General features: G+C 35.8%; 3 protein-coding genes across 4 annotated transcripts; all 3 read right to left on the bottom strand.

Annotated features, from left to right (window-relative positions):
• Positions 1–1,658: 1,658 nt before the first annotated feature.
• Positions 1,659–4,768, bottom strand: LOC130981629 (cysteine-rich receptor-like protein kinase 25). The gene is made up of 7 exons (XM_057905221.1): positions 3,934–4,768; positions 3,736–3,849; positions 3,436–3,635; positions 3,069–3,279; positions 2,721–2,958; positions 2,141–2,303; positions 1,659–2,069 (listed from the first exon to the last, which is right to left on the bottom strand). The coding sequence occupies exons 1-7, from the start codon at positions 4,742–4,744 to the stop codon at positions 1,746–1,748; spliced, it is 2,061 nt and encodes a 686-aa protein (XP_057761204.1). The 5' UTR covers positions 4,745–4,768; the 3' UTR covers positions 1,659–1,745.
• Positions 4,769–4,872: 104 nt separating this feature from the next.
• LOC130981628 (cysteine-rich receptor-like protein kinase 10) lies at positions 4,873–7,964 on the bottom strand. Its single transcript, XM_057905220.1, has 6 exons — positions 6,828–7,964; positions 6,560–6,750; positions 6,268–6,478; positions 5,879–6,116; positions 5,598–5,748; positions 4,873–5,501 (listed from the first exon to the last, which is right to left on the bottom strand). The coding sequence occupies exons 1-6, from the start codon at positions 7,795–7,797 to the stop codon at positions 5,187–5,189; spliced, it is 2,076 nt and encodes a 691-aa protein (XP_057761203.1). The 5' UTR covers positions 7,798–7,964; the 3' UTR covers positions 4,873–5,186.
• Positions 7,965–10,392: 2,428 nt separating this feature from the next.
• On the bottom strand, positions 10,393–14,207 carry LOC130981630 (cysteine-rich receptor-like protein kinase 10). 2 transcript variants are annotated; one of them, XM_057905222.1, is made up of 7 exons: positions 13,197–14,207; positions 13,002–13,120; positions 12,749–12,907; positions 12,463–12,673; positions 12,142–12,379; positions 11,912–12,062; positions 10,393–11,847 (listed from the first exon to the last, which is right to left on the bottom strand). In XM_057905222.1, exons 1-7 carry the CDS (start codon positions 14,062–14,064, stop codon positions 11,536–11,538), a joined length of 2,058 nt encoding a protein of 685 aa, XP_057761205.1. In that variant the 5' UTR covers positions 14,065–14,207; the 3' UTR covers positions 10,393–11,535. The 2 variants fall into 2 exon arrangements, with proteins under 2 accessions (XP_057761205.1, XP_057761206.1); XM_057905223.1 differs by having other exon boundaries at positions 12,463–12,652.
• Between the last annotated feature and the right edge of the window lie 9,892 nt (positions 14,208–24,099).

Raw genomic sequence — 24,099 nt, 5'->3', positions numbered from 1 at the left:
AGCACCTCATCAAGCTTTCCCTCATCCTAAGAACCTGAAATCGAAAGAAAATCCATAAGTAATTCTTCTCTTTCATGGGGATTTATTACCTAATTAGTGTAAGCATCGAGTCTTTCCAAATTAGGCACCCAATTGTGCTCCCAAAATCTAATTTTAGAGCCATCACCAATACGCCAAATAGAATTTGTCTCCACTCGGTTCTAGGTACTGTAAATTTCTTTCCATATACTGGACATATTTTTTCTCCTAGTGACTCTTGGAATAATGTCATTGCCACAATTATATTTTGCTCTTAGGACTTTTTTCCATAAGGTATCTTTCTTCTTTATCAAGTCCTAACCGAGTTTCATCATAAAGGTATGGTTTAAGTCTCTTGCATGTCTAATGCCAAGACCTCCTGAGTTTTTGGATTTTCTGATTTTATTCCAATTTAAAAGATGAACCTTTTTTGTATGTGATGTTTCTCCCCAAAAAAATTTTTTTGCATTTACAATCAATAATATTACTAGTAGTAGTAGGTAATAAGGCAGTTTGTGTAGTATAACTAAGAAGAGAACAAAAGATAGATTTTATGACTGTTGTTCGCCCTGCTAGAGACAAGAATGAAGCTTTCCAGTTGTTGAGTCTAACATTCATTTTGTTGATGATACCATTGAAAGTATTCTTAGAGACTTTCGAGTGAATTAGACGAACGCCCAATTACTTCTCTAAATCATATGTTCTGGTGAATTGGATGAAACTATTAATGTTGTTTCTGATTGCATTAACCACATTATTGGAGAAAAAAATTTTGGTTTTGTCATTGCTAACTTTTTTGCCAGAGTTAAGATAGAAGGCATCAAGGATCTTACTAATAACCTCTGCTTGTTCCATGTTTGCCTCCGCAAACAAGATTAAATCATCTGCAAAGCAGAGATGGGATAATTCAGGGCCGCTTCTCTTAAGCTGAATAGGCTTTCAGAACTTGTGCTCACAAGCAGCTGTAATAAGTTGAGAAAGACACTTCATGCATATAACAAAAATATAGGAAGAAAATAGGATCCTCTGTCGAAATCCTCCTAGAGGGGATGAACTTATCCAAGGTTTCATCATTCCACAACACCCTCATCTTTGCGGTACTAATACAGCTACACAAGCTCAATAAACTGCTAAGGAAGATTAATATCCTCTAAGGTGTCCCTAATAAAGCTCCATTTAAGTCTATCGTAAACCTTTTCAAAATCAATCTTTATAGCCATCTAACCCTTAGGCCCTTTCTTATTCCTCATGAAGTGAACGACTTCTTCAATAATGATAATGTTATTCAAGCTATACCTTTTTAGAACAAAGCTACATTGAGTAGGATACTAAAAACATTGTTGGAGTTCTTTGTTAAAAATGTTGCTGGAATTTTTTACCATCATTAAAATTCTCTTTCGACTGTCACATTAGCATTTTTCGTTCACTATGACATCATCTTTTTACGGTTTGATGATTTTGTCAAATTTTAAAATCTCTCAAGGGTTATTTTGTTAATAACAAAAGTCATGTACCATTTTATTAGCGTAAGAATCTTTTAAAGATCGATTTATTATTTACCTTAATTTACTAAATAAGTATATTTATTATTTAAATATAATGTTATATTAATAAAAAGTAAAGTTGTTTGCTATAAAACTTTAATTCATTTAATAAACATTTCAAATATTAGAATTCAATTCAATTCTATAATTTTATTCATTCATTTCAAATACTAGAATTCAATTCTATAATTTTACTGAAAAAGAGTTGGAATTATCATCCTCCCCTTCTTCCACCTCCTCTTCTTTTTCTTCCGTTATTGAAAATTCGTCACTTGTATTGTCATAATAGTTGCTTAAAGAGAATGGAGGTGCAAGTGGTAGAGGAAGGGCTGTAGTGCTTCCAAGCATCAAAATAACCGAGGACATGGTGGGCCTGTCTTTGGGCCTTTCTTGAACACACAACAGGCCAATATGAATCCATCTCAACGCCACATTTATGGGGCAAGCGTCGACCAGGACATGATCCAGAAATTCCAGCTCCTTGCCTTCGCTCCAGAGTCGCCATGCCTGTTAAATCTCACGAAGGGGTAAACGCTGTACCACCCAAACAAAAATAAATAAATAAAGAACGAACTTACATAAGATATAAGAGTTAGGCTTTGATCACGACGACGCTCTGGTTGGAAGAAACCAATGTTCTTTCTCCCGCTTAAAATTTCCAACATCAGTACCCCAAAGCTATAAACATCAGATTTGACCGAAAATGACCCTTCCAAAGCATATTCTGGTGCCATATAACCACTGGAATAACCCAAAGTAAACACATTAGTTGGCCTCTATCAAGTTACAGGGTCATAATGGTTTATACATTAATGCTGTTTTAAAAAATTAATTAATGCAATGTCAAGTGTCTACACGTTTAATCATCCGGTTTGGGAACTAATTTGAGATTTGTGAATATTTTATGTCAACCAATTACCAATAAAAAGAAAAAGGTTCTTGAAGGCTCAAGCTCTCCATATAGTCCATTAGCCTTAGTAAAATTCAAGTTATTATTAATACAGTAAGAAAGAAACTTTGTTAAACATAAATGAGCTAACTATGAAGTAGAGTTATTCGGAATAGCTGGCCGGCAAAAGAATGATAGCAAGTGAATTGAAGAAACCATCGTACGTATATATGGATTTACGTTGAACTGGGAGAACTGGTAGTACTTACTATGTACCAACAACCCTTTCGGTGCTTGCTTCAATTTGATCGCTATAAAATATTCTAGCAGTCCCAAAATCTGATATCTTGGGATTCATGTCTTGGTCTAACAATACATTGCTAGCTTTCAAATCTCTATGAATAATTTTCAGCCTGGAATCCTCGTGTAGATATGAAAGACCTCTTGCAATTCCATTTATAATTTTTTCCCGCTTAGGCCAGTCCAGCTTTCCACGTTTGTTTTGATCTGCATGCATGGCAGGATAAGAGTAGAAAAGATCGTGACCAGTGTATATAGGAAACAGAAAGAAAATATGTTATATGTATATATATGATTAAGTGACAGGAAGAGCTAACCAAACAGAAAAGCATCGAGACCGGTGTTGGCCATGTACTCATAGACAAGAAGCTTTTCGTTTCTATCAAGGCAGCATCCCAAGAGCCTAACAAGATTTTTGTGTTGAAGTTTTGCAATCAACGTCACTTCATTCTTGAATTCTTCAATGCCTTGTCTTGATTTGAATGAAAGCCTTTTAACTGCTATTTCCTTTCCATTATTTAACTTCCCCTGTACGTGTGATTTGCAAAATATAAATCATAAATAAAAAATAAGCACAGCTAAAATACTAATCTACCAACTCATCAATGAGATTGATAAACTGCCCCACAATATTTTCCTAATGTGGATGGTAATTATTATTCTATGGAAAAGTCCAAGTATAACCTTGAAAACGGGCCCAAAGCCACCTTCACCTAGCTTAGTGTCATCAGAAAAACTGTTGGTAGCAACCTTAATCGTGCTCAAACTAAAGCACTGTATTTCTCCTTTGTTGTCTTCGAGTGCAATCATTCCTTGATCCTTAAAGTACGACCTACTTGAACTTTTCAAGTTATTTACTTGAATTAAATTGGTAAGCTGTTCCCCTGAGTTAAAGATCTTGTTAGGAAAGTTGGGCAAATTTAAAAAAAAAAATGGTGGTAGTAGAGAGTAGAGACTAGAAAACTTGTAACAGTTGGTACGCACCTTGATTTCGTCTTTCCTTGGGTTGAGCTGACCAGATAAGACAGAAGAGCATAAAAACCGCAATTGGAATGACCATGTGGAGTATAAGGAGTTTTGCAGTGCGATTTCTGTTATCTGCTCGTTCAAGTTTCCATCGTGATTAGAAAATGGTTAAGCGTAAGTAGTTATTCACAAAATAAACAAGTTGCGATTCCTTACCTTTCGATGGTAGTATCGGACCTTTCGATGGTAGTATCGGTTTGCTAGTATTAGGTGATACTAGTGGCTCTAAACTATCATAGAAGATATCCTTCTCGTACCTTATATTGCAAGTAGGAGCCAGTAAGCGCCACCCAACACTGTGTCCGCAACAAGTCTTAGTTCTCTCCATCAACTTAGACAAACAAGATGCACATGAAGAGCGATTTATATCCCTTGTACACTGCACCAACCCGTATCTATCCTCGGACCCATCATTTACCGTATATTTCCCTACACTGAACAGCGTATCCCTACTTGAGGCTTGTTCTATCAACTGGTACATCAGTGCTTGTGCATTGAGATGAGTTTCAGTAGGTGAAGTGCTATTATTGTCGTCAATGTTCCAAGCGAATACTAATGGCTTAGTTTGTGCCACCCCAAAAAACTGTTCCTTGGAGTACCTAAGCATGCATTCGTCGTACCAGATTACTGCGCTAGAATTCGATGCGCACTTGCTTTTGATTTCTATGCTGGCAGTTATGGTACAGTTTTTGCAGGTGTCCTGCGACACATCAGCCCTGCAGAGGAAGAGGCCATACAGCCTTGTGGAAACATTAGCCTTGTGGAAGCTCTTAGAGGAAGCCGCTAAAGATAAAGGACTCAACAGAGAAGTTAGATCAGATTGGAAAATGGCACCGGTGGTTGCATTCTCCAATAATGGATCTTTACAGTCATGATAATTGTATGTTGGCATTGAATTACCGTGCTTCATGAGCATAGTTGAGATTAGAATCAAGAATAAAGTTCTGTTGTTGAGGGAGCGAGACATTATTATTTTTTACTCTCTGTCTTCTCTGATAAGTTTGTTGCTTTTGCAAGATATATATCATAAGTAGTATATCATAGAATGAAGGATGGAATATTTGTCTCCTAAAAAGCCAATGTTGTCTTTTCGAAATGTTTCAGCAATTATTTTGTATTTTTTTATTTAAGAGGGTTGTTTTCCATGGTAAACAACCATGTGCTAATCCAAAGGGACATTTGTCTTTTTCTATTTAATAGTAAACTACATATCTCTTTCATAAAATAGTAAAATACACGAAAAAGACATTAAACAGAATAAGGCACGGTGATTAGTGATCAAGCCTTGAGGTAAACATAAGAACATTCAAAGAGAAGAAGCATAATCCACCAGACCTACTTTGCATTCGACAAGTAAACATTCCTCGAGTTCAACATACTTAGATATATCATACTACTTAATCGATCAATCATCTAGGTAAGACACTGGACAATATACTCCCCCCATTCATAGAAGGATTGGTTGTAGTGGCTGGACCTGGATCTTGATCAACATGAAACGCCCTACCCAATGAAAATGCTGGTTGACTTGGTTTTGGAAGAGCCATTTGTTCACTTCCTAGGAGAACCACCACGCTTGACATGTTAGGCCTCAGCTCCGGATCTTCCTGCACACACAGAAGCCCAATGTGCATGCACTTCACAACTTCACAGGCCATACACGATTCCAACAACACTGGATCCACAAATTCCAACTTCCTCTCTTCATTCCACAGCTGCCATGCCTGTCACGTTAGAATTCAGAAATAATTAGCTCAAGTTAAAGAACACTACTGCTACAAAATCCGGTATTTCAATTAGTGAAGTTATATATTAATTACATATGCCAGTAGTGTTGGGGCAAGTTCTGTTGTGTAGAACCCACTGTTTCTTTTCCCGTTGATTATTTCAAGCAGCATGACACCAAAGCTGAACACATCCGATTTTACTGAGAAGAGTCCTTCCATTGCATATTCGGGAGCCATATATCCACTATATTTTATACATAAGCATCATATCGGTTTATAATTATATAAAAGTACATGGAATGGAAGTATAACCCCAAGTATATATTATGGAAATAACATAAACTAAAACAAAAGAAAAGTGAGAGTTGACCTACTATGTTCCCACAACTCTCTTTGTGTTTGCTGTATTTTGATTCTCGAAAAATATCCTAGCCATACCAAAATCTGATATTTTGGCAACCATTTCATGGTCCAACAACACATTGTTTGGCTTTAAATCCCTGTGAATGATTTTAAGCCGAGACTCCTCATGAAGATAAAGCAGTCCTCTCGCAATGCCATTGATAATCCCATACCAAGTATGCCAATCAAACTCGGAACGTTTCTCTGGATCTTGAAAATATATTAAGCAACAGCACAAGTCAACTGAATACCATGTTGATGTAAAAAAATTAAAATGAAGCAGTTTCCAAAAAAAATGTAAAATGAATTAACGATACATTTGGAAGGTTAATGGAAAAAAATGTGCAAAACATGAACTAACCAAAGATAAATTGATCAAGGCTTTTGTTTGACATGAATTCATATATGAGAAATTTTTCATCCCCCTCTAAGCCACACCCCAACAGCCTCACTAGATTCTTATGCTGAAGCTTGGCAATGAGTATGACCTCATTTTTCAATTCCTCTATTCCTTGCCAAGACTTTTTTGATAGCCTTTTAACTGCAACTTCACTGCCATCTGGTAGAACACCCTGCAATATGGATACCAAAATTACAGCACACTACAGAGGCCAAAACGAACTCTAGACGATTATATTATACATACTAGTTACCTTGTACACTGCACCAAATCCTCCTTGTCCCAGTTTATTTGTGTCAGAGAAGTCATCAGTGGCATCCTTAATGGTTGCTAAGTTCATGAACAACAGTTCATCAGAGCTAATCAGGTCACCTTCCTGTGTAACTGCTACGCTCTTGGAGCTTGCCAACTGTTGTAGCAGCGTCCTTTCGATCCTTTCTTCATCTGTAAGGAAAAGAGAACTTAGGCTTGCAATTCCTTGTTTTGCAATGATTAATGAATTCTAGTTACACAAGTTTCACCTCTCCCTGTGTCCCCTTTGCGGAGCAGACAAGCAGTGCACAGCAAAATAGTAACTGCTAATACTAAGAGTGAACCACCAATTGTCAATGCAAACATCCATGGCTTCCATTTCCCCCCTCCTTTGGAAGTTGGAAAGAGTAGCATCTTTGCTGATGACTGGTTGAAGAACCTGTATGATTCAAACCTCACATTGCAAGTCCGACTAAGAATGATACCGCCTTCTCGGAAGGAGCAGCATTGAGTAAGTTCTGTTAAGGCAGAACTTAAGCAAGTGGCACAGTCTCCTTCAGAGATATCCCTGGTACACTGGACTAGTCCATAAAGCTTCTTGTTCTTGATACCATCAGAACCAGAATATTGAATCTCCCCTGCTGCAAACATGTTGTTGGCAGGAATAAAAGCTGCTTCTTGTGAGAGATTGTTCATCAGATATGCCAAGACTTGGTCAAATCCAGAAGTGTGCGAGATATTCTTCTCCTTAAGATTATGGTTAGGATACTTCCCGGTGTAAGTCATACTTGTGAAGAACATCTGAAAGGAGTAGCGGACTTGGCAAAGCTCATACCATATGATTGCATCTTCACTGTTGCACATCTTTGTTAAATCTTGGCTTGCTTTCTGAATGCATTCCTTGCAGACTGTGGAGTTGGTGATGTCTCCTCTGCACAGTGCTTGTCCATACACCTTGTCTTGCCCATCTCCCACGGATGTGTTGTAGAAGCCATTCTTGGAAGCTGTGTTGGAGGGCAGCAACCCCAAAAGAAGCTTCAGGTTATTGTCAAATGTGCTGTTGCTGCTATATAATGGGAATTCAGTTGGACAATATGTGTCAACAGGATCTGTACTTCCAACACATAATAATAACATACAAATGGCAAACATATACATAACTAAAGGTGTGTCCTTGTCCTTGTCCATGATCACCTTTTCAGCCAAAAGACCAAAAAGTAAGTTAGACTGATAGAGCATGTATGTTACTCAAGGAATCATGGCTTTTACTTTATAGCATGGATATTCCTCATCATAGTTTAGTGTAGATCCATTCAGCTCTCTCATATAAAATCTAGGAAATTGACCGGAACTTGTAATTAAGGAAGCACTTCATTCTGATGGTTTTATGAACGGTATTAGTCAAACACAAGGTTGGTATACGATATGGTAATGGCATTATCACATGCCTTCCTTTTATTCATGCTTGTTTATTCTAAGCTAATGAATTATTACTACTAGTCTTTCTTTTTTGCCGTGTAATATACTGCTAGCCAATAATAATTTACATGTCAATATGTCATGCATATAAAAACTGGATGGTATCCAGTGTTCAATCTAACCATTCATTGTGCTCTCTCTCTTATTTATTTCTGGTCCCACTCATAGAATCAAAGGTGATACATCATACTGGATTCTATCAATTGTTAAAAAAACTGGAGAGGATTTTTTTCCATATATTTCAGTCACAATCAATAGGCAAAGCTAGGTTGCCTTGATTGAAAGAACCTACCTACACATGGAGAAGAAATCCGTTAACCCTCAAATTGAAGTCCCTGTAATGTATTTTTCTAAGATAATTACTTCAATGAAAATGTCAAAAATATTTTTTTATAATAATTTTTGTTTAAAAAGTGTGATTTATTTATTTAATTATACTTTAAATAAAAGTGATATTTTTATAATATATAAAAATTAAATTTTATAATTTATTATCTAATGATCAAAATAAAGTATCTTTACATTATAACAATTATAAAATTTTCATTGAAGTAGACACATTTTTCTAATAGTCTCTCAATTTAGTATTTTTAATATAGTTAGCATCAATATAAAGGGATCTAAGTTAATTTTAACCATGGTTGTCTAATGGAGTAAAAGGAACTATTCTTCAACGACTTTCTTAAGGGAAAGAAGTGAGATAATTTTCTTTTCTTTATTAAAGCTGATTGTAACAACTATGCAACTTCCATTTGGTTATACCGCTTAAAATGATGGAATAGAATTGAAAATAAAATCATGGAATGGGAAAGGCTTGGACTTCACTGAGCCCTGGGTTCTTGCTTAGAATAAAAATGCATAAACTAAGAACTGTTCCCTATGCTGACTAAGCAGTTGATTATTATAACCATTCAATACACTTCTCATTGCAATGTTAAATATTAGTATGACCTCAATGACAATTCATATTTAATTTCCTCAACTCAAATCAATATTCTTGATATGCAAAATAAAATCCACCGTATGTTGTTATCACTTACTATTCTTCTGTCGTATTTGGAATTTTGTTTATTATGATATAAGAACAGGGAAACGTTTACAAAAAATTTGATCTTGGCACCCATGCTATCATTTTTTAATCAGTGTGCAGCAAGCTCTACATTCTGACCAATTCTCACATGAACCACAGATTATGAGAGTGACAACCTGGCCTCTTCTCAGTTCCTCTTGTTTTTTTTTTTTTTTTCATTTGTCAACCGAGGTCGCACAAAATAAATTGATCAATAAATTTCAAATCTATATAGGTGAATTCTATTATATTTATATTATAATATTAAAATTATTTTATCTTCTATTGTTGAAAACTGTTATACTAATATTAAGGATACTATAATTTCAATATTTATTTTGTTGTTTTAAAAAATAAGAGCTACACGAGATTATTTCGCTTTAAAAACATTTTTAATAAAGATGGCAATGAAGCAGCCAAGCAGGACAGGTATTTTCATATTAACACCCGCCTCAAATATTAGTTATTTGTTCTATTATTGTCCCATTACCTAATGATATTTCATTTATAGCTCAAATCATATCCACAAGTACCTCTCTTACATACCTATGTTCATCCCATTCGAAATGTGATACCTTTTGTTTTTTGTTTTTTCTTTTAATAATATTTTTCTAGTATGAAATATAGTTTATGCCCTATAAAAATAAAATCTAAAGTATTAAAAAGACTATGTAAACTCCAAATGCTACAAAACTATGTAAGTTCTAAACATAATATTTAAAATCATCACATTATAAATTATAAGCAATTAAAAAAAAAACTTGTATTCATCAACAGTTGAAAAATCTGCTTCGTATGGAAAGGGACATATGGAACAGATCAAATTATCATTCCTAATTTTTAATAATTAGAGATGTTTCGGACTTTAGGGGATATTTCTTTTCAAAAAACAAAGAAGAAAACAAATATATATAATTAAAGTATATTTAACTATGCCTCCTTCACCCTCTTTTGTATGGTGATAACATCTTCGAAGTTTACTATCCACAAAATTTTTGTCCCATGAAAGTGATTAAATTATTGTACATAATTGTCACCTCATTTTACAAATCTTATTGATCTCCACCTCATTCACAACAATATCTTTAATCTTATGAGAATTCGAATCTACCATCCCTTGAAACTTGTATTTGATATCATCAACAACAATGTTTTTAATTATGTTTATGACATGAGGATCTAAAAAATTTTTTCAAATGTTTTTATGACTTCTATCATCACGGAACATAAGCTCTCCTCTACCTTCAAGTGCATCAATTGTATTCGTAAAGATTTCTTCTGCGTCATAAAACTCATCTGGTGAATCACTTTCAATATATATATTACAAGGGGTAATTTACCCTTTATTTTAGAGAGGGTACGATAGAATTCACCTAAACATAGATACTTTTTTTGAAGAAAGAGAGCTTAACACATTAAAGTGGAGCAAGTATGAACAAGATAACAACAGAGAAACCAAAATAAAGATACATAACTCTGAGGTAGAATCCGTTGTCATCTCCGGCATTGCCATCGACAACTAAATGGATCAACGCCACACCATTCCTTATAACTCAGAAACGACTTATTCTTGATTCCATCAACACTTGTCTCCAATTTCTGGAAGATTCTGCTATTCCGTTCTAACCAGATGTTCTAGATAACCGCAAAGAATCCTATCTACCACTTCCATCCAACTCTCAAACAGTTCTTTGACAGTCTCCGGAATAACCCAAGCTCTGTCTGCACTCGTCAACCAAGCGCACCACACCTGCAAAGTAAATTCACAGCCAAAAAATAAATGGTGCACAAATTCTATTTCATTTTTACACAAAATACAAATCTTATCGCTATGTGGTATGATTCCTAGCCTACTCAGTCTCTTTTTAGTGTTGATCCTGCCTATTAGGACAAACTATGCAAAAAGCTCTATTCTTGGAAGAACCAATCCTCTCTAGTAAAACTATAGCTTGTGATGTCTTCTGGGAGAATCTCTTTCTGCCGCACCTGCACAAAAAAATTTGTAGAATATATACCTGTTTTATCAAAATTCCATACAATTGTATCCTCTGTACTAGGCGACATTCTTACAAGTCGCAATCGGTTATGGAATTGATTGAGCAACTCAAGTTTCCATTAGAATAACTCTTCCCTCCACTGAAAAGTTCCATACCCATTCTATCCCATCCCAACACCCACAATCCGCTACCATATTTTAAATACTATATATTCAAAATATATTAATGCTAAGTTGCTAACTAATAAGTATATTGCATAACTGGTAGAAGGGCAACCTACTCGAAACTAAACCAAGTTTTATTATATTTAGACGTAGCTCAGAGAAGTTCGAGAAAATGTGATAGTACCGGTAGTTTGAAACCATCAGAATTCAGAATTCTATAACTAACTCACGAACATTTCAATACCACAATACACAAGAAGTTTAAACTTCAGTCACGAGGCAATAATATGTCAGAATCAGTTAAGAAAGTGATAGAGCATTGTTTAGAGTGTGGGTGCAGCCCATCATTGTCATTGAATTTCCCTACTGAGAAAGGTGGTCGCGCTGGTTGGCCAACCATTGCTGATTCATTCTTCAACATTAGAACAACAGAAGACATGCTTGGCCTATCATATGCATCTTCTTGAACACACAGCAGTCCAATATTCATGCATCTCAAGAACTCATCTTCTTGGCATGAATCACCTAACAAGGGATCCTTTAACTCTAGTCCCTTCCCCTCATTCCATAGATGCCATGCCTGCAAATTATATTGATAGTTAAACGTGCCTAAGTAAGTTTAGATTTTGGAAGCAGACACTTACATATGTTAGAAGACTAGGAGTACTTTTAGAGTGGAAGAAGCCTGCGTTATGCTTCCCTGTAATGATCTCAAGAACTAGTACTCCATATGCAAAAACATCAGATTTTATGGAATATAGTCCCTCCATAGCATACTCCGGTGCCATGTATCCACTGTAAATTTGAAAATACAAAAGACTCATAAATGGTGTAGGCAGATGGGAAATGTTCATAAAAGGGATTAAGTACTTACTATGTGCCAACTATTGTAGCCGTGTTAGCTTCGCCCTCATTCCCTGCGAATATTTTTGCCATTCCAAAGTCTGAGATCTTTGGATTCATGTCAGAGTCTAACAACACATTACTTGCTTTTAGGTCTCTATGGATAATTTTAAGTCGAGAATCTTCGTGAAGATAAAGAATTCCTTTTGCTAATCCTTCTATTATATCAAGGCGTTTCGTCCAAACCAGCGTTGCACGTTGGTTGGGATCTGTCCCAAAAGTTATAATCAGTCTAATTTCTCAATGTTTTCAAGGTAACTGCTTGTTTCATGGGTAAAAAGAATGAACTAACCGAAAAGGAGTACATCAAGGCTACCGTTGGGCAAATATTCATATACAAGAAGCTTCTCTTCCCCATCTACACAAAATCCAAGAAGCTTTACAAGATTTTTGTGTTGAAGCTTCATTATGAGCAGAACCTCGTTTATGAATTCCTCTGAGCCCTGCTCAGAACAGGTTGAGAGCCTCTTGATTGCTACCTCCTGCTCATTGCTTAGAATCCCCTGCAAAAGAAAATCTTCAAATCTGTCTTGAATGAATGAAGAGATTATTTACCGTATAACCCCTACATATATTACCTTGTAAACTGGACCAAAGCCACCTTGTCCAAGTTTATTTGAATCAGAAAAGTTTTTGGTAGCAACACAAAGTGATCCAAAATCAATATAAGGGGAGTCCTCGGATATTACGCCATGTAATCGTGGAAAATCTGGATGATGGAACACTGCTTCATCCCGCTGGCCAAAGTTCAACAGATTTATTAAATGTATGATTTGCCTGTTATTCCATTCCAAAGCAGAGAAATTAGAAGAATAAGAGAGCCTAGCATACCTTGTGTGTTTTCTTGTTCCGTGTAAAGTACATGCAATAAATGAAAATAATTGTCAAGCATAGGACAAGTGCAACCGCAATTCCCGTAATAATCCATACTTTGCTCGACCTTGAACTATCTGCATGAAGGATCAATGGAATGAGGCTTTCTTCGGTGGTTGAAAGCATTAAATAAAAGAGATATGAAATGCTTACTTTTGCCTTGATTTGTGTGGGGTGAAGGACTTAACGGCCCTGTGGCACCAAGATAGAAGGGATAAAATTCATATCTGAGGTAACAACTGCGGCTCAGGACTCTGGCACCGATGGAGCCATAGCAACAACTTGGTATGTCTCTCATAGCACTTTTGAGGCACTTGCTGCAATCATTGGATGATAAATCTCTTGTGCACTGCACTAAGGCATATATTGTTTCATCTCCAAAGGGAGCTTCTCCGGTGGCATACATGTTTGCCGAAACATTAAAGGCTGCGGTGGCCGAAAGATTACTCAGCATCTGGTCCACAGAAGACTGAAATTTGTGTGGTTCTGACACATTTTGAACATTGTCTTTGCCTATGTTCCCTGTGTCATTCAGCGTGCCGATGAAGTTGGTATTGGAATAACGTATCTGACAGCTCTCCTCCCAAAGAACAGCTTCTTGTGATTGGGGACAGAGTTTGAGGATGTCCTCTATTGCGGTGGCTATGCAGTTCTGGCAACCCTTGCTTGAGATGAAGTCAAGGCACATGTAGAGCCCATACACTCTTTCTGTGGTGTTCCCATATGATGTGTTATAGAACTTAGAGGCTGATGCATTGGACGGTAGGGATTGGAGAAGGTTGTTTAGATTGTTCTGGAAGGTGCTCCCATTTTCATGGCTGGAGCAAATCTCAAAAGGAGGGTCGGCATAGCAAACTTGTGAAACTAGACAAAGAGAGGAAACAAGAATCACTAATTCAATGTATTTCGGAATCATTGGAGAATGAATCTTTTTTGTTTTTCTTTCTGCTTTTTCCCAAGTTGAAACCCGTTTATCTGCTACTGCTAGTGATCGGAGTAACACAACAAAACACAACGCCATTTCCGTGGTTGGACTTCAACCAATTCACTGTAATTTCCAGGAAAATGTCTTTGCTTGTATTTACTACTTACTAAGATGGTCGTTAACCTGTTATTGATATATATTTATTTCACGAAACAGGCAGAGAAAATCAGCTGCTTGAGTTAGACATTTTAACGAAGGTGTGTTCAAATTATAGAGTTGAAAAATTAATTGTATTCTTGAGTCTTGACCCGGAAAACATGCTCCAATCAGTGTATCTGGTTTTGATTTTTTAAACAACATAAATAACTTAAACCGATTAAAGAATGATACGTAAGCAAGACATATCATTGATGGTGAAAGGAAACTACAAGAATTGAGAAAATAATAAGAAGAAGACGACGAAGAAGAAGAAACCAGCAACCAGTTTAATCAGTATTAAACTATTAATTAACTTGAGAGCAGAGAGCAGAGGCAGCGTGGAACAAATACTTTGGCAAACAATAAGCAGTTAGTAGTAGCAGCTAATGCAATGTTGTATTTGACTGTTTTATTTTATCTACAAAGTTGTCTTAGACTCTTAGTTCTCTGCCATTTCATCATGCTCTACAGCTCTAGCGTGGCAAACCGGAAATACTCAATTAAATGCAGGGGACAATTGGTGCCAAACTACCAATAATGAGCCTCTATCAGTGTATTTCATTTTTTTTCAATATGTTATGCTATAATTAATAGCACGGATTAATGCTTTCTCTCATATTTGTACATGCACGTACGGCTGAGTCTATAAAGTTTATTGAATCAGAATAATTTTTGTAGATAACAAACTAAATTAATTAGTTATATTTTTTGACGAACTAGGTTAATTCGAGTTTACTAGAGCAGTAGAGCTCCAATGAGTTAGAGAAAATGAATTGATTTAGAATTAAAATTTATATTAAAATTAATAGATGAAAGAAAATTAGTCTCACTTTAAGATAGTAATATTTTGATAAAAAATTAATAAAATTTTGTAAATTATATAATTACTTTTATGAAATAATTAAAAATAATATAAAATTTAAATTGAATTAAGATTAAATATTCGAGTGATAAATTTTATATTTAATTTTAAATAATTATTTATAACATATAATTACGTAAAATAATGTATTATTTTATAAAATTCAAAATAAAATTAAAATTAAATTATGCATTGGAGTTGCTCTTATGTAATAAAGTTTTTATAAAAAAGTTAAAAATTATTAATATTTTTTAATTTTTATACAATAAATTTAGCTAATATATATAAAAAAGATGATAAAAAATAGAGAAAAAATTAAATGACTCTTGACAATTATCCTAAAATCAATTTACTAATTTATTTTCAAAAGTAGTTTATAAAAAGGTTTAATTATGTTGTTGGTCCTTATAGTTTTATAAAATTTTTAATTAGATTTCTATACCTTTTTTTTCCTTTTAATTGAGTCCTTGCATCAATTTATTTTTTAAAATGGGTCCCTACACTTTTTTTTTCTTTTATTTGAGTCTCCACACTAATTTTTTTTAGTTAGATCTTTATACAATTAAGTCAATTACGGGCAAGAGAGACCTAATTGAAAAAAAAAATTAGTGCAGAGACCCAATTAAAAGGAAAAAAGTATAGGGACCTAATTGAAAATTTTTCGAAACTATAGAAACCAATAGAGCAATTAAACCTTATAAAAACTAGATTTTAAAAGTTAGTTTTTTAAAAGTTGTCGCACCTATGTTTAGTAAATTAAATTAAAAATGACTTTTAATAAGCATAAGCAACAATAAATGTATTTGGTAAAATAGCTTTTAAAATTTAAAAATACTATAATAAACATTAATGTAAGAATTAAATGTGAATATTAATTAATGTATGGAGTTATATTAAACTTTTTAATTTTGATAAGCAATACAATTAAGCACATGCCAACTTTAAAAAATCTTTTTTTAGATGCTTTCAAAAATACCAATAACTTTTAAAAACTACAAATATAAGTACATGAGCTTTTATTTGCCAAATACAAAACAAAATGCTTATGCTTTTGAAAAGCACAAACACCTCTCTGATAACTCCTCTAGAGTTCACACCCAAGTGATGGACCTCATCCAATGTAGTACTAAGAAGGTCAAGGCGCGAGATGTTAATCTTAACTAGCCGAGAGATGACATGGAAATACTTGCTAATCATGCTGCGAAAATGGTCATGAAGCCAAAGTTATCATACAAAGAGTCCCTCCTGGTGGCTCCAAGTTCGATACGCAAAGAAAATAATGTATTATTTGAAAGCATCACGGAGAAAGAATCTGATCCAAAAGATTGGTGGTATAAAGAAAACGAGGACTTATCGAAAAAGGATACACCTTTTGATTCATGTACGGAAATAAAAGTTTTGAAAGAGGAGTTTGATGAATGGTGTAATTTCTGGCATGTCAAAATTCTCGAAAAAAAGAATTTATTTAAAAATTATGGAACAACCTCTAAATAGAGATTGGATAAAAAAAAATAAGATTAATATTATCAACCATTGAAATTATGCTAAAAGTTGATAGAGCTACATCGACTCATTAGAAGGGATGTTTGGCAAGGATTTTGGTGAAAATTAACTTATCAAAGAAATTGATCCTGAAAATTTGTGTATTGAGAAGCACTCTAAACCTTGAATATGAAGGCCTTCATCTCACTTGTTTCAATTGCGGGGGTCTATGGACACTGGTCGGAGTCATGTGAAGAGGTACCGATTATTGAAGAAGACTATCGAGCGGAGGTGGCGAACGGAAAACAGGTGTTTTTCAATGGAGACGTTAATGCCGCTAATAAGGAAAGGCAAGAGAAGATTATGGGTGATTGAGTGCGCAACAATAGTCCTGGTAACAATCCAAATCTCCCTAATTTCAGTCTTTGGATGATGGTCCAGAAGAACCAAAAAGAAAACCAGAGAAGACACATCACGTTAAAAGATAAATCAATCAAACCATGGGTCTTGGAACAAATAAGGAAAGTTTTTATAATAACAGTAATAAAATCATGGAAATTGGATCAAGATTACTGTATTATTTGATGATAAGGAGGAGGAAATCCTGGGGGACACTAATGAAGGCAATGTTGCCCAGAAGGCCAGAACAACCCTATGCATACTGGGCGAGTAATATAACCGCAATTGAAAGATGATGGGCTCTCCATTCAGGCCCATATTGATAAGCTGGTGGTCAATAAAGATAATGGGTCCGTTGGACAAAATGCAGAAAAGGGTTATCAAACCAGGTGTAGGGAAACACCCTCAAGCATAAAAGAAATACCTCTCCTTTAACCTTGGGCCTCAAAAACTAGTAAACTAACTAAGCCCAATCTAAAAGAAACAGACAAGAAAGGTGTGAGTATGAAGAAGTCTCTGGCCCTGTCCCAGCCTAGCTCTTTCATGTCGAGAAACCTTGTAACAATAGCGATGGAACAAGAGATGCTGGAGAACATGCGAAGACTTCAAAGGGAGAAAAATCAAATGGCAGATTTTACTATTCAGAATGAGAATTTTATGGAGGCACACGTGGTAAAGAAAATAGTTGTCAGAACCGAATCGATAATCGAACCGGTCAGATTACTATGTTATTGGGTTATTGGTTCAACTGGTGAATCACTAATTGAGCCTGTTAATTCGGTTTTACGTAAATAAAAAATATAAAATAGTCAAAAACTTAAAATTAAAATTTTAAATACATATTTTTTACTAACATTTTAAAAATAATAAAGTTTTAAAAATAATTAATATAAAAATAAACATAAAATTAGTTACTATTACAACTATTATAGTATTTAAATTTGAAACAAACTGAAAAAACTAAAAAGAGTATTTATTATATGAAAAAAGAGAAAAAAAATTAAATTTTATATAATATTACTTACTAATATAATCTCACTTAAAATGGAATTAATAAAAATTATAGAAATATAAAAACAAAATGAGGACCATATATAAAAGGTAGCTTCGTGGTTAATAGTTCCCTCTTTTTGTATAGGGCATGGGTTCAATTCCCAACTTTTACAATAATTATTGTTTTAGTTTTGGATTTTGCGTTCAGTTTTCAACGATTTTTTTTGTTTTTGACCGGTTTTATTCCTTATACAATTTGATAGACAAATCGAACCGTCTATGCTTTTGGTTTATCGGTCGAACTAATTGGTTCCGTATGGTTTTAATAACTATGGTAAAGAGTGTTTTCTTCAATCAAGGAGAACCATCAACGAGGGCAAGGTGTCAGCTACTCTACAAAGAGAACCCCCACTGGATAAGCCATTAAAATCCTCACCACCGAATTGGAGTCCTCAGCTTGAGGAACAAAATCAAGACATAATGAACTCGTCTAATCTAGGTGCTATAGCTAAAGATCTACATTAAGCATTTGTGGTCTTGTGACCTCCTCTTTTTTCTTGCCCTTTTTATGAATATCTTAGCTTGGAACTACAGGGGAGCAGGAGAAATAGCTTTCTCCAGCCTCATCAAAGACTTGCAAAAGGAGTATAAGATTAGTTTTTTTATTCTTGTCGAAACACATTTAAATGGCTCCCATGGTAAATCAGTATGGGAGAAGTTTGGACTTGATGGATATTTCATTGAAGAGGCCAGAGGGCATTCTGGGGGTATTTAGTGCCTCTAGGACGCTAATCTCTAGAGGGTGGATATTCTTAGTCATAATTACCATATGGTTAACACGAAAGTTCAATATGAAAATTCTAAACCTTGGTTACTCTCTGCTATCTATGCCAACCCCCAAAGTATTAATCGTAGAACTCTATGGAATAATATTCGTGACCTGAATCTAGATAATAATCTTTCGTAGTGTCTGATCAGGGATTTTAATGCTACTTTTTACAATCATGAGCGAAGGGGAGGTTCATCAAATAGTAGAAATGCTTGCGAGGATTTTCAATCCTGTGTTTTCGATACTGGGCTTCTTGATCTGGGTTTTTCTGGATGGCCTTTTACCTGGAAAAGGGTGATTTGTTTCAGCGATTAGACCATGGACTCTGCAACCTGGATTGGCAAATTCATTTTCTGAATGCTTCTATTAAACACCTTCCCAGCTTTAAATCTAGTCGTAGACCCTTCAGATTTATGGCCGCTTGGCTTACTCACCTCGACTTCTCCAACATGGTCAGCAGTAATTGGAATCTGGTGGGTTCTTGGTCTGATTGCATTCTCTAGTTTTAAAAATCAATAAAGTCTTGGAATTTTAATGTGTTTGGGAACATTATGAATAGGAAGAGCTGAATTATTAAGCGTTTAAATGGGAATACAGCTAGCATGAATCTCCAGAATAATAATTTTCTCCAAGACTTACAAGTTTCTCTTTGGAGGGAATATGAAGAAATCCTTATTCAAGAAGTAATGTGGTTCTAGAAATCCAGATGTAAGTGGATCGAATTTGGAGATCGCAATACTAAATACTTTCATGGGACTACTGATGAGCGGATAATTTATATGCTTTTTGGCATTATTTTTAGATACTTTTTAGTAGGATCTAGCTACTTTTTAGTATATTTTTACTAGTTTTTAAGCAAAATTCACATTTCTGGACTTTACTATGAGTTTGTGTGTTTTTCTGTGATTTCAGGTATTTTCTAGCTGAGATCCAGAAAGTCTAAACCTTGTCTGTGGTATTCCGAGTAGGATCTGGGATGTGATGACTGTGACGAGCTTCAAACTCATGACTGTTGGGCGTAGTGACAGATGCAAAAGGATCATTGGATCTTATTCCAACACAAATGAGAACCGACAGATGATTAGCCCTACGTAACCCGTAGCTGGACCATTTTTACTGAGTGGACGGACGGTAGCCATTGACAACGGTAATCCCCAGCATACAGCTTGCCAAAGAGGAGTATGAAGGATTGGATGAAGGTAGTAGGAAAGCAGAGATTCAGAAGGAATAACGCATCTTCATACGCTTATCTGAAATTCCCACCAATGAATTACATAAGTATCTCTATCTTTATTTTATGTTTATTTATCTTTTAATTATCAAAACTCCATAACCATTTGAATCTGCCTGACTGAGATTTACAAGATGACCATAGCTTGCTTCAAGCCGACAATCTCCGTGGGATCGACCCTTACTCACGTAAGGTTTATTACTTGGACGACCCAGTGAACTTGCTGGTTAGTTGTGTGAAGTTGTGAAAAAGAGTTGAGATTACAATTGTGCGTACCAAGTTGTTGGCGCCATTGAGAGCACAATTTCGTGCACCAACTACTCTTGCCAGAAGAAGAAGGAATAAGGTGTTCAGCCTCCAAGACACGGATGGTAACTGGGTAAGTGATAAAACTGCCCTGGAGGACATGACCTCTACTTTTTTGTGCAGCCTATATTCGAAGGATACCCTGAATTATGAATTTATTCTGAGAAACTCTTTTCCGGTAGTGCCTTAAGAGGACCTGGATGCCTTAGGTAATATGTTTTCTTTCTCTGATATTAAGGAGTCAATTTTCAATATGGAAAGTCTTAAAGTGCTAGGTATTGATGGCATTCAAGCAGTCTTTAATCAAAATCAATGGGATAAAATTGGCTTGGATCTGGTTAAGCTTATTAAGGGTTTCTTTATTACTCCTAATAAAGTAGGGAAAATAAATAAAACTATTATTACGCTTATTCCAAAAGTAGAACCTGTCACCAATCTGAAGAAAATGCGTCCAATCAGTTTGTGTAATGTCTCTTATAAAGTGATAGCTAAAACTCTGGCTAACAAATTGAGAAGAGTTATGGATAAGATTGTTAGTCCTACCCAATGTACCTTTTTTCGGGTAGACAGAGCTTGAATAACATCATCATCGCTCAAGAGATCATTCACTCGATGAAGAACAAAAAGGGTTCAAAAGGTGGATGCCCATCAAAATTGATCTTGAGAAAGCTTATGATAGGTTAAAGTGGAGCTTCATTCAAGACACACTCATTGATGTTGGGCTTTCTCTTAACATAATTGAGCTTATTTGTGCGTTCATTTCCACCGCTAGAATGAGAATTCTATGGAACAGGGATTCCTTAAACGAATTCCATCCTTCTAGAGGAATTTGTCAAGGTGATCCAATATCTCCTTATATTTTTGTTCTGTGCATTAAAAAACTATCTCGTCTTATTAATTTTGTGGTCAGTATGGGGTTTTGGAAGCCCATTCGTCTAAATCGGGAGGCTCCTGAACTTTCCCATCTTTGTTTTGCAGATGATTTGATCTTTTTTGCGAAAGAAAATATGGAGCAAGTAGAGATTATTAAGAGAATTTTGGAAGCATTTTACACGAGCTCCAGTAAGAAAATTAGCAGTGAAAAAATTAGAATTTTTTTCTCCAAGAACGTGGGATACTATGTGAGAGATGACATAAGCAATTGCTTGAATTTCTCTAGAACGGTCGACTTGGGTAAATACTTGGGTGTTTCAATTATCCACTCCAGAGTGACGAAGGATACATACAAGGATATTGAAGCTAAGATTAAGAGGAAACTTAACAATTGGAAGGCCTCCTCCTTCTCCCTAGTAGGGAGAACCACTTTGATGAGATCTGTTCTATCTGTTATGCCTTCTTATACTATGCAAGCTGCTTTATTACCTACTGCTACTTGTAACTTCATTAATTGTAAATGCAGAAACTTTATTTGGGGAGAAACAGAGCATACTAGAAAAGTCCATCTCTTAAACTGGCGGACAATGAACAAATCAAAATTGTATGGTGGTTTCGAAGTCAGACATGCTAAGGATTTAAACTGTGTCTTCATGATGAAAGTGGATCAGGGTTTGATCAATAAAAGAGACTCCCTCTGGTTGAAAGTTGGTGGACGAAATTGTGATCCATGTTCTAACTATTTTGAGATGAAGGCTTCTTATGGCACTGGTTGAATTCACAACTCCGTTCAACTAACCAGCAAGTGTACTGGGTCGTCCAAGTAATAAACCTTACGTGAGTAAGGGTCGATCCCACAGAGATTGTTGGTATGAAGCAAGCTATGGTCACCTTGTAAATCTCAGTTAGGCAGATATAAATTGGTTTATGGTTTTGGAAATTAATAATAAGAAAATAGATGATATATAATAAAAGGGATAGAACACTTATGCAGATTCATTGGTAGGAACTTCAGACAAGTGAATGGAGATGCTGTATGGCTCAAGGACGCCTGCTCTCCTACTGCTTCTACTCAATCCTTCTTACTCCTTTCCATGGCAAGCTGTGTATAGGGGTTCACCGTTCGACGATGGCTACTTTCTATCCTCTCGGGAAAATGGTCCTCTGCGGCTGTCACTCGCATGGCTAATCGTCTGGAGGCATCACCTGGCTGAAGGCTACATCCCATCCTCGCAGTGAAAACTACGCTCACGCGCTCTGTCACAGCACGGCTAATCACTGGTTGGTTCCTGCGCCTACTGGAATAGAATCCCTTGATTCTTTTGCGCTTGTCATCACGCCCAGCACTTGCAAGTCTGAAGCACGTCACAGTCATTCATTACCGGAATCCTACTCGGAATACCACAGACAAGGTTAGACTTTCCGGATTCCCAGGATCCTACTCGGAATACCACAGACAATGTGAGACTTTCCGGATCCTCATAAATGCCGCCATCTATCTAGCTTATACCACGAAGATTCTGTTGGGGAATCTAAGAGATACACATTCAAGCTCTGTTGCATGTAGAACGGAAGTGGTTGTCAATCACGCGCGTTCATAAGTGAGAATGATAATGAGGGTTATATAATCATCACATTCATCATGTTCTTGGGTGCGAATGAATATCTTGGAATAAGAATAAGAGAGATTTGAATAAAAGAAAATAGAATTGCATTAATACTTGAGGTACAGCAGAGCTCCACACCCTTAATCTATGGTGTGCAGAAACTCCACCGTTGAAAATACATAAGTAAAAGGTTCAGGCATGGCCGAGAGGCCAGCCCCCAAAACGTGATCACAGGATTCAAAATACAATTCAGGATGATAATATGATAGTAAAAAGTTCTATTTATAATAAACTAGCTTCTAGGGTTTACATGAGTAAGTAATTGATGCATAAATCCACTTCCGGGGCCCACTTGGTGTATGTTTGGGCTGAGCTTGTTCAATCCACAAGCTGAGGCTTCTCTTGGAGTTGAACTCCAAGTTATAACGTGTTTTGGGCGTTCAACTCCGGATCATGACGTGTTTCTGGCGTTTAACTCCAGACAGCAGCATGTACTTGGCGTTCAACGCCAAGTTACGTCGTCAAATTCCGAATAAAGTATGGACTATTATATATTGCTGGAAAGCCCTGGATGTCTACTTTCCAACGCCGTTAAGAGCGCACCAATTGGAGTTCTGTAGCTCCAGAAAATCCATTTCGAGTGCAGGGAGGTCAGATTCCAACAGCATCAGCAGTCCTTTTGTCAGCCTTTTTCAGAGTTTTGCTCAAATCCCTCAATTTCAGTCAGAATTTACCTGAAATCACAGAAAAATACACAAACTCATAGTAAAGTCTAGAAATGTGAATTTAACATAAAAACTAAGGAAAACATCCCTAAAAGTAGCCTGAACTTACTAAAAACTACCTAAAAACAATGCCAAAAAGCGTATAAATTATCCGCTCATCACAACACCAAACTTAAATTGTTGCTTGTCCCCAAGCAACTGAAAATCAAATAGGATAAAAAGAAGAGAATATACTATAAATTCAGAAATATCAATGAATATTAATTATAATTAAATGAGCGGGACTTGTAGCTTTTTGCTTCTGAACAGTTTTGGCATCTCACTTTTTCCTTTGGAGTTTAGAAAGATTGGCTTCTCTAGGAACTTAGAATTTCGGATAGTGTTATTGACTTTCCTAGTTAAGCATGTTGATTCTTGAACACAGCTACTTATGAGACTTGGCCGTGGCCCTAAGCACCTTGTTTTCCAGTATTACCACCGGATACATAAATGCCACAGACACATAACTGGGTGAACCTTTTCAGATTGTGACTTAGCTTTGCTAAAGTCCCCAGTTAGTGGTGTCCAGAGCTCTTAAGCACACTCTTTTGCCTTGGATCACGACTTTAACCACTTAGTCTCAAGCT

Source organism: Arachis stenosperma, chromosome 5 (genome assembly GCF_014773155.1).
Source record: "Arachis stenosperma cultivar V10309 chromosome 5, arast.V10309.gnm1.PFL2, whole genome shotgun sequence".
Taxonomy (NCBI): Eukaryota; Viridiplantae; Streptophyta; class Magnoliopsida; order Fabales; family Fabaceae; genus Arachis; species Arachis stenosperma.
The sequence above is the reverse complement of the archived record's forward strand: the minus strand, read 5'-3'. Positions and strand labels throughout refer to the sequence as shown.

What these genes read in the sequence shown, in the direction of transcription:
- LOC130981629 (XM_057905221.1), bottom strand. Translation starts at nt 4,744, where the DNA reads ATGTCTCGCTCCCTCAACAACAGAACTTTATTCTTGATTCTAATCTCA. An exon ending in CAAGGAAAGACGAAATCAAG is followed by an intron (nt 3,636 to 3,735) that starts GTGCGTACCAAC and finishes TCTTTAACTCAG; the next exon opens with GGGAACAGCTTACCAATTTA. An exon ending in TCTCGATGCTTTTCTGTTTG is followed by an intron (nt 2,959 to 3,068) that starts GTTAGCTCTTCC and finishes CCATGCATGCAG; the next exon opens with ATCAAAACAAACGTGGAAAG.
- LOC130981628 (XM_057905220.1), bottom strand. Translation starts at nt 7,797, where the DNA reads ATGCTCTATCAGTCTAACTTACTTTTTGGTCTTTTGGCTGAAAAGGTG. An exon ending in CCTTGATCAATTTATCTTTG is followed by an intron (nt 6,117 to 6,267) that starts GTTAGTTCATGT and finishes TATATTTTCAAG; the next exon opens with ATCCAGAGAAACGTTCCGAG. An exon ending in CCCCAACACTACTGGCATAT is followed by an intron (nt 5,502 to 5,597) that starts GTAATTAATATA and finishes CTAACGTGACAG; the next exon opens with GCATGGCAGCTGTGGAATGA.
- LOC130981630 (XM_057905222.1), bottom strand. Translation starts at nt 14,064, where the DNA reads ATGGCGTTGTGTTTTGTTGTGTTACTCCGATCACTAGCAGTAGCAGAT. An exon ending in CCACACAAATCAAGGCAAAA is followed by an intron (nt 13,121 to 13,196) that starts GTAAGCATTTCA and finishes TCCTTCATGCAG; the next exon opens with ATAGTTCAAGGTCGAGCAAA. An exon ending in GCTACAATAGTTGGCACATA is followed by an intron (nt 12,063 to 12,141) that starts GTAAGTACTTAA and finishes TCAAATTTACAG; the next exon opens with TGGATACATGGCACCGGAGT.